This window comes from Acipenser ruthenus, chromosome 2, assembly GCF_902713425.1.
Source record: "Acipenser ruthenus chromosome 2, fAciRut3.2 maternal haplotype, whole genome shotgun sequence".
Lineage (NCBI taxonomy): Eukaryota > Metazoa > Chordata > Actinopteri > Acipenseriformes > Acipenseridae > Acipenser > Acipenser ruthenus.
In genome coordinates, this window is record NC_081190.1 from 117,425,143 (window position 1) to 117,434,252 (window position 9,110).

General features: G+C 53.8%; 1 protein-coding gene across 3 annotated transcripts; it reads left to right on the top strand.

The window, feature by feature from the left end:
• Positions 1 to 2,487, top strand: LOC131704869 (uncharacterized). Of its 3 annotated transcripts, XM_059006516.1 has the most exons (9): positions 1 to 133; positions 272 to 810; positions 889 to 1,069; positions 1,157 to 1,380; positions 1,464 to 1,535; positions 1,614 to 1,771; positions 1,883 to 1,930; positions 2,033 to 2,140; positions 2,228 to 2,487. In XM_059006516.1, the coding sequence occupies exons 1-9, from the start codon at positions 87 to 89 to the stop codon at positions 2,477 to 2,479; spliced, it is 1,629 nt and encodes a 542-aa protein (XP_058862499.1). In that variant the 5' UTR covers positions 1 to 86; the 3' UTR covers positions 2,480 to 2,487. The 3 variants fall into 3 exon arrangements, with proteins under 3 accessions (XP_058862499.1, XP_058862498.1, XP_058862500.1); XM_059006515.1 differs by having other exon boundaries at positions 1,883 to 2,140; XM_059006517.1 differs by lacking the exons at positions 1,883 to 1,930; positions 2,033 to 2,140.
• Positions 2,488 to 9,110: the final 6,623 nt, after the last annotated feature.

Consider the following 9,110-nt stretch of genomic DNA (forward strand, 5'->3'; position numbering starts at 1 on the left):
TTAACAGTGGACTCGTCCATAAGGATATAAAGCCGGATCGTCAGACAGTCATTTACTCTTTCATCAGGCTAGAGCCTGAGACAGTGATGGACACGGAAAAAAACTGCTCTGTTCGCCAGCATACCACGGATAAGTAAGCGTGTTAATGTATTGTAACTTTCTTTCTGTTTGTTAAATACCTTTTTACGTTTATTTCTTAATTTATTTTTTAAAGTTAGATTTTGTGTTTTAATTGAGTGTTTTTTTGTTGTTTTTTTTTTCCTTTTTATAGAACACCCGTAAAGTTAAATTGTCCATTGGAGGGCTGCCATGCCAGAAATATTGCCCGACTGGATCGACACTTGCACAGGATTCACGATATTCAGACAGTCAACCCAGAGTATGCTGCACTCATGTCCAAGGCTAAAGCTACAGTTGACCGAAGGTCCACAAGCAATGTCACTGATAATTGGATGCAGGAGCAGCCGGAGGAAAGACATAAGTCGACCGAGAAAACGCATACTCTCAGTTCAGACCCGGGTGTTCACCAAGAGTCGGCTCCGCCGACTTTAATGCCCTCGGGAAGGGAGCCAGCATGTACAAAAACGCTGCCGACTGTCACGGGGCTGCGACAACAGCTACGAGCCACAGAGGACACCTCGGCAGCTACTGGGACTGGCTCGGTACGCCCAGAGAGTAGCACATCTTGTAGCGGCACATACCTGTCGCCGTCCTCAGCATCTGAAGATGATGATTCCTCCTCCTCCTCCTCCTCCTCCTCCTATACAGAGCATGGACCTTCAAGCCCCGAGCCAAGAAGCCAACGTGACCGTGAGTTCAGACTCTGTGTGTGTGTGTGTGTGTGTGTGTGTGTGTGTAACCCGTTTTTTATTTTCCTGTGCCTTTCAGCCAAAGCGCTTCAGCTGTACCGAGCGTTTCTGTCAGGACCGCTACCCACTGCAAAGGGCCGGGACAACACGAAACAGGCGGTTCAGCATATCCGACTATTCTTGCAACACATGGCCAGGTTACCAGAGGGGCCAGTCAGGAACGACTTGCGGTTCTTGCGCCACGCCTCACGGAGCCAGTCGTGAGTAATACTCGTAAAGTACAAGCTCCATCGACCCCGTCTGTTTAGACAAACCACTGAACGTCCCATGTCCTTCTTTCATTACAGGTGGTTCGATGAGTTGATGAGATCAGGATTGAAACCTACCACGGTCCACAGTTACCTACAGGACGTACTTTCTTTCCTGCGGTACCTGCATGAGGCTGACTTAAGCCACGTAAAACTTTCTGAACGGAACATACGCTCGTTAATGTTCCTCCTCAAATCGTTCAGAAAGCAGGGGAAAAGGCAACTCTCGCTGCACCGTCAATTGGTACAAGACCATGGGCAAGGTATTTCTGCGGTGTTTTTGTTGTTCGTCTTTTTGTGTATTTTATAGTATCGGCTCATGTGTGCATTCATGTCTGTTTCGCAGAGCGGCTCATCCCTAAAAACAAGCTCCAGTGCTTTAACCAGCAATGCGAGACGGCGATACCTGAACTACTTGGTAAGCCTTGCAATGCACACGTACTCGCCTGTCGTCTGGGCGCTCACAGCTGACTGCCTGCTCCCCTTGTCTTTACAGATCTCTGCGAGTCGGCACCTTCCAACGCCTGCACCCTGGTCGGCCTTCTGTGCGGGAGGCTGTTGTTGCACAATGGTCATCGTAGGGGGGTCGTAATGAATATGAGTCTGCTTGACTTTGACGGTGCCAAAGCCTACACGGGGGAGTTCCACATCAGCGTGCGTAACAATTTTAATGTTTGTCGACTACACTTCTTGGGGGCTGCTGCTATCTACTGGTGGAAAATAAGTATAACATTGGGGGAAATTATATATACCCTCTCCCAACAGGTGAGTAACCACAAAACGGCAGCGACCTTCGGGAAAGCGGTGTTGGTGGTGAGCACCCTGGAGCATCAATGGCTCTTGCGGTATGCCGCAATGAGACACAAACTCCCGGGATACAGCTACAAACCAACCACGTTTTTCTTTACCAACAAGGGCAACCCTATCAAGAAGATCGGAAGAGCCATTTCGAAAGCTTGGAAGTACTGGGGGCTGGGAGACGACATTACCACAGGCATGATTCGCTCTGCGGTGGTCACCTATGTAAGAAGGACTTGACCACTGCCCAGTGGTGTTTGCAGCACGTAAAGGCAACTTCACTAACCTGACTCATTTTTCTTTACTCCCTAGACTTGGGCAACTCATAACGAAGTTAACAAAACTGCAGTTTCGAGACACATGGCGCACAGCCTGAGAACACAGGAGAGCTTCTACGTCCATGACCAAGCCCCGGCTGACCACCAACGAGCAAGACGCCTCATCGGGGAGAGCCTGGAGCTTACCGACAGCCTGCCGCCCCTGGTCGCTCACTCTGCCTCCACAGAGGACACCTGTTTAAATGCACCGTCTCAGGATCTGTCTGATTTTAATAAAGTGCTTTAGACTCAAAACCTTGGCTGTTTTCATTGGTCGCATGTTCCTAGCTATGACCCCTGGGCTTGCACTCCCGCACTGGGCTTGTGTCACAGGCATCCATCCCCCTGCCCTGGCCGCGTCCATGGCCGGTGAAAAGGATGGAGCGTCCCAAAGCCCAGCATCCGACTGCGATGCAAGTGCCGTCCCACTCTCCAGCTCTCCCACTCTCCGTTGCAGGCACGCAGCTCCAGCTGTGGCCCATCAAAACTAGTGTGACTCGGATTTAGGGTTAGGGTTAGGGTTAGGGTTAGGGTTAGGGTTAGGGTTAGGGTTAGGGTTAGGGTTAGGGTTAGGGTTAGGGTTAGGGTTAGGGTTAGGGTTAGGGTTAGGGTTAGGGTTAGGGTTAGGGTTAGGGTTAGGGTTAGGGTTAGGGTTAGGGTCACACTCGTTTCCGTGCTAAAGGTCTTGTTTTGTAGCTCGCAGTAATACCTTTACAGGCATACCTTGATTCAATTGATACCACCTGTGGTTATTTAAATATTAAAAAAAAAAAAAAAAAAAAAAAACCTGAACGGGACGTTTTTTCGCCAAATGTAAACGAAACCTATTTAAGGTCGTTATTTAGTGTAGCAGTCGAATAAAAACTCGAGTGCGGTGTTGTTTTGTAGCTTGCAATCATACCTATCCAACGATACCTCGTATGAGGTGGTAGCTCCAGGGGTTATTGAAATATTAATTTTAATGTGATTCCCATTGAAACGTATAGGCGTTTTCACCAGAAAACGTAAAAAACAGAAACGGAAAAAAGCTGAATTTTGTAGGAATCGCTCTAAAAACCCTGGGCTCAGTTACAGGCTGTTAGTCTGATACTACAGCCCTTGGAATGGTGTTTCTACCTGCTTGCATGGCTTCAAAATCCTTCCAAATGTACTTTTTCAAGGGGCCTGCAGTGCACTTAGAAGTGGCATTTAAGGACAGGGGCAGCGTCGGAACCGAAAGGCCCAGCAACCTGTGCTTTTCCACCACTTATCTGCATGTCCTACAGGTACTCTGTAGCAATTTTCAGCCACCTACCACATTCGCTGATTCTTTGAGAGCCTGCCAAAATTGTTACAAATGACCCATAGGCTTAAAGCAGCGGTCGCCTTAGTTGAATGGGAAAAAAGCTGAATTTTGTAGGAATCGCTCTAAAAACCCTGGGCTCAGTTACAGGCTGTTAGTCTGATACTACAGCCCTTGGAATGGTGTTTCTACCTGCTTGCATGGCTTCAAAATCCTTCCAAATGTACTTTTTCAAGGGGCCTGCAGTGCACTTAGAAGTGGCATTTAAGGACAGGGGCAGCGTCGGAACCGAAAGGCCCAGCAACCTGTGCTTTTCCACCACTTATCTGCATGTCCTACAGGTACTCTGTAGCAATTTTCAGCCCCCTACCACATTCGCTGATTCTTTGAGAGCCTGCCAAAATTGGCTTAAAAACTCATTAAAATGTACTTTTTCAAGTATTTGAATGGTTGCCGACTCCAATTCTAGGGGCTGCTGCCATCTACTGGTGGAAAATATTTATGACACCGGGGATGCAAATGCTGTTACTCTTATTTGAATTGCTCAAAAAAATCCGATTTCTGCGGGAATTCTTCTAAAAACACTGCAGGGGACGAGCAAGTGTTCAGCCCGAGCTCGCGGATCTCCAGCCGGGACCCATAACACTCGTGCACCCGGGGGGGGGGCGTGCATTGAATGAATTCATTCATCGCTGTTCACACGGGACGCGGGACCAGGGCTAACCGCCGTGCAGGTCCCCCGGGGGACGCCGCAAGTGTTCAGCCGAGCTCGGGGAACGATAGCCCGGCTTCATAACACTCGTGCACCCGGGGGGGGGGCGTGCATTGAATGAATTCATTCATCGCTGTAGACCCGGGACGCGGGACCAGGGCTAACCGCCGTGCAGGTCCCCCGGGGGACGCCGCAAGTGTTCAGCCGAGCTCGGGGAACGATAGCCCGGCTTCATAACAGTCGTGCACCCGGGGGGGGGGCGTGCATTGAATGAATTCATTCATCGCTGTAGACCCGGGACGCGGGACCAGGGCTAACCGCCGCAAGTGTTCAGCCGAGCTCGGGGAACGATAGCCCGGCTTCATAACACTCGTGCACCCGGGGGGGGGGGCGTGCATTGAATGAATTCATTCATCGCTGTAGACCCGGGACGCGGGACCAGGGCTAACCGCCGTGCAGGTCCCCCGGGGGACGCCGCAAGTGTTCAGCCGAGCTCGGGGAACGATAGCCCGGCTTCATAACACTCGTGCACCCGGGGGGGAAAGTGCATTGAATGAATTCATTCATCGCTGTAGACCCGGGACGCGGGACCAGGGCTAACCGCCGTGCAGGTCCCCCGGGGGACGCCGCAAGTGTTCAGCCGAGCTCGGGGAACGATAGCCCGGCTTCATAACACTCGTGCACCCGGGGGGGAAAGTGCATTGAATGAATTCATTCATCGCTGTAGACCCGGGACGCGGGACCAGGGCTAACCGCCGTGCAGGTCCCCCGGGGGACGCCGCAAGTGTTCAGCCGAGCTCGGGGAACGATAGCCCGGCTTCATAACAGTCGTGCACCCGGGGGGGGGGCGTGCATTGAATGAATTCATTCATCGCTGTAGACCCGGGACGCGGGACCAGGGCTAACCGCCGCAAGTGTTCAGCCGAGCTCGGGGAACGATAGCCCGGCTTCATAACACTCGTGCACCCGGGGGGGGGGGCGTGCATTGAATGAATTCATTCATCGCTGTAGACCCGGGACGCGGGACCAGGGCTAACCGCCGTGCAGGTCCCCCGGGGGACGCCGCAAGTGTTCAGCCGAGCTCGGGGAACGATAGCCCGGCTTCATAACACTCGTGCACCCGGGGGGGAAAGTGCATTGAATGAATTCATTCATCGCTGTAGACCCGGGACGCGGGACCAGGGCTAACCGCCGTGCAGGTCCCCCGGGGGACGCCGCAAGTGTTCAGCCGAGCTCGGGGAACGATAGCCCGGCTTCATAACACTCGTGCACCCGGGGGGGAAAGTGCATTGAATGAATTCATTCATCGCTGTAGACCCGGGACGCGGGACCAGGGCTAACCGCCGTGCAGGTCCCCCGGGGGACGCCGCAAGTGTTCAGCCGAGCTCGGGGAACGATAGCCCGGCTTCATAACAGTCGTGCACCCGGGGGGGGGGCGTGCATTGAATGAATTCATTCATCGCTGTAGACCCGGGACGCGGGACCAGGGCTAACCGCCGCAAGTGTTCAGCCGAGCTCGGGGAACGATAGCCCGGCTTCATAACACTCGTGCACCCGGGGGGGGGGCGTGCATTGAATGAATTCATTCATCGCTGTAGACCCGGGACGCGGGACCAGGGCTAACCGCCGTGCAGGTCCCCCGGGGGACGCCGCAAGTGTTCAGCCGAGCTCGCGGATCTCCAGCCGGGACCCATAACACTCGTGCACCCGGGGGGAAAGTGCATTTAATGAATTCATTCATCGCTGTTCCGCCGTGCAGCTCCCCGGGGGCGGGGGGGACGAGCAAGTGTTCAGCCCGAGCTCATAACACCCGTGCACACGGGGGGGGACGTGCAGGTATTTTTTTCCCCCAGCAGACGGGGGTCCCGGCCTTACACTCGGGCAGCTCCCCGGGGAATGTTAGAGGTCGTCGCCCCCGCTGCTGAGGCGCTAAAGTATCCGACTGCCTGGAGCGCTAAACCGGCTCCGATCGGTCAGAGGGGACCGCGGGGAGTGAGCCGTGAATAGAGCGTCCTGCTGCCTTCTCGCCGGGTCCGAAAATAGCCGAGAGTTAAGCCTCTCCCCGCTGTGTCTTCGGCAAACTTCCGCAACGTCAGGATGGGCGGGCCTCTGGTCATGTGATTTATGACATGACATGACCAGAGGCCCGTCCCTCTTGAAGCGGCGAGTGGCTGACGAAGCCACGGCGGGGAGGGGCTTAACTCTCGGCTATTTTCGCTGGCCTTCGGGGCTGCTTCTAACGGGTCTCCGCAGCGGCGCTTGCGCAGGTGTTCAGCCGAGCTCGCGGATCTCCAGCCGGGACCCATAACACTCGTGCACCCGGGGGGGGGGCGTGCATTGAATGAATTCATTCATCGCTGTTCACACGGGACGCGGGACCAGGGCTAACCGCCGTGCAGGTCCCCCGGGGGACGCCGCAAGTGTTCAGCCGAGCTCGGGGAACGATAGCCCGGCTTCATAACAGTCGTGCACCCGGGGGGGAAAGTGCATTGAATGAATTCATTCATCGCTGTTCACACGGGACGCGGGACCAGGGCTAACCGCCGTGCAGGTCCCCGCACTGGGCTTGTGTCCCAGGCATCCATCCCCCTGCCCTGGCCGCATCCATGGCCGGTGAAAAGGATGGAGCGTCCCAAAGCCCAGCATCCGACTGGGATGCAAGTGCCGTCCCACGCCCGAGCTCGCGGAACTGCAACCCGGCCTCAGAACACTCGTGCACCCGGGGGGGACGTGCATTTAATTAATTCATTAATCGCTGTTCACCTGGGACGCGGGGCACCGGCGAACCGCCGTGCAGCTCCCCGCACTGGGCTTGTGTCCCAGGCATCCATCCCCCTGCCCTGGCCGCATCCATGGCCGGTGAAAAGGATGGAGCGTCCCAAAGCCCAGCATCCGACTGGGATGCAAGTGCCGTCCCACGCCCGAGCTCGCGGAACTGCAACCCGGCCTCAGAACACTCGTGCACCCGGGGGGGACGTGCATTTAATTAATTCATTAATCGCTGTTCACCTGGGACGCGGGGCACCGGCGAACCGCCGTGCAGCTCCCCGCACTGGGCTTGTGTCCCAGGCATCCATCCCCCTGCCCTGGCCGCATCCATGGCCGGTGAAAAGGATGGAGCGTCCCAAAGCCCAGCATCCGACTGGGATGCAAGTGCCGTTCCACTCCCAAGCTCTCCCACTCTCCAGCTCTCCCACTCTCCAGCTCTCCCACTCTCCGTTGCAGGCACGCAGCTCCATCTGTGGCCCATCAAAACTAGTGTGACTCAGGGTTAGGGTTAGGGTCACACTCGTTTCCGTGCTAAAGGTCTTGTTTTGTAGCTCGCAGTAATACCTTTACAGGCATACCTTGATTCAATTGATACCACCTGTGGTTATTTAAATATTAAAAAAAAAAAAAAAAAAAAAAAACCTGAACGGGACGTTTTTTCGCCAAATGTAAACGAAACCTATTTAAGGTCGTTATTTAGTGTAGCAGTCGAATAAAAACTCGAGTGCGGTGTTGTTTTGTAGCTTGCAATCATACCTATCCAACGATACCTCGTATGAGGTGGTAGCTCCAGGGGTTATTGAAATATTAATTTTAATGTGATTCCCATTGAAACGTATAGGCGTTTTCACCAGAAAACGTAAAAAACAGAAACGGAAAAAAGCTGAATTTTGTAGGAATCGCTCTAAAAACCCTGGGCTCAGTTACAGGCTGTTAGTCTGATACTACAGCCCTTGGAATGGTGTTTCTACCTGCTTGCATGGCTTCAAAATCCTTCCAAATGTACTTTTTCAAGGGGCCTGCAGTGCACTTAGAAGTGGCATTTAAGGACAGGGGCAGCGTCGGAACCGAAAGGCCCAGCAACCTGTGCTTTTCCACCACTTATCTGCATGTCCTACAGGTACTCTGTAGCAATTTTCAGCCACCTACCACATTCGCTGATTCTTTGAGAGCCTGCCAAAATTGTTACAAATGACCCATAGGCTTAAAGCAGCGGTCGCCTTAGTTGAATGGGAAAAAAGCTGAATTTTGTAGGAATCGCTCTAAAAACCCTGGGCTCAGTTACAGGCTGTTAGTCTGATACTACAGCCCTTGGAATGGTGTTTCTACCTGCTTGCATGGCTTCAAAATCCTTCCAAATGTACTTTTTCAAGGGGCCTGCAGTGCACTTAGAAGTGGCATTTAAGGACAGGGGCAGCGTCGGAACCGAAAGGCCCAGCAACCTGTGCTTTTCCACCACTTATCTGCATGTCCTACAGGTACTCTGTAGCAATTTTCAGCCCCCTACCACATTCGCTGATTCTTTGAGAGCCTGCCAAAATTGGCTTAAAAACTCATTAAAATGTACTTTTTCAAGTATTTGAATGGTTGCCGACTCCAATTCTAGGGGCTGCTGCCATCTACTGGTGGAAAATATTTATGACACCGGGGATGCAAATGCTGTTACTCTTATTTGAATTGCTCAAAAAAATCCGATTTCTGCGGGAATTCTTCTAAAAACACTGCAGGGGACGAGCAAGTGTTCAGCCCGAGCTCGCGGATCTCCAGCCGGGACCCATAACACTCGTGCACCCGGGGGGGGGGCGTGCATTGAATGAATTCATTCATCGCTGTAGACCCGGGACGCGGGACCAGGGCTAACCGCCGTGCAGGTCCCCCGGGGGACGCCGCAAGTGTTCAGCCGAGCTCGCGGATCTCCAGCCGGGACCCATAACACTCGTGCACCCGGGGGGAAAGTGCATTTAATGAATTCATTCATCGCTGTTCCGCCGTGCAGCTCCCCGGGGGCGGGGGGGACGAGCAAGTGTTCAGCCCGAGCTCATAACACCCGTGCACACGGGGGGGGACGTGCAGGTATTTTTTTCCCCCAGCAGACGGGGGTCCCGGCCTTACACT

Coding starts and splice junctions, on each gene's coding strand:
- LOC131704869 (XM_059006515.1), top strand. CDS start 87: ATGGACACGGAAAAAAACTGCTCTGTTCGCCAGCATACCACGGATAA. Junction 1,536..1,613: donor GGCGATACCTGAACTACTTG/GTAAGCCTTGCA, acceptor TTGTCTTTACAG/ATCTCTGCGAGTCGGCACCT. Junction 2,141..2,227: donor GCTCTGCGGTGGTCACCTAT/GTAAGAAGGACT, acceptor TTTACTCCCTAG/ACTTGGGCAACTCATAACGA.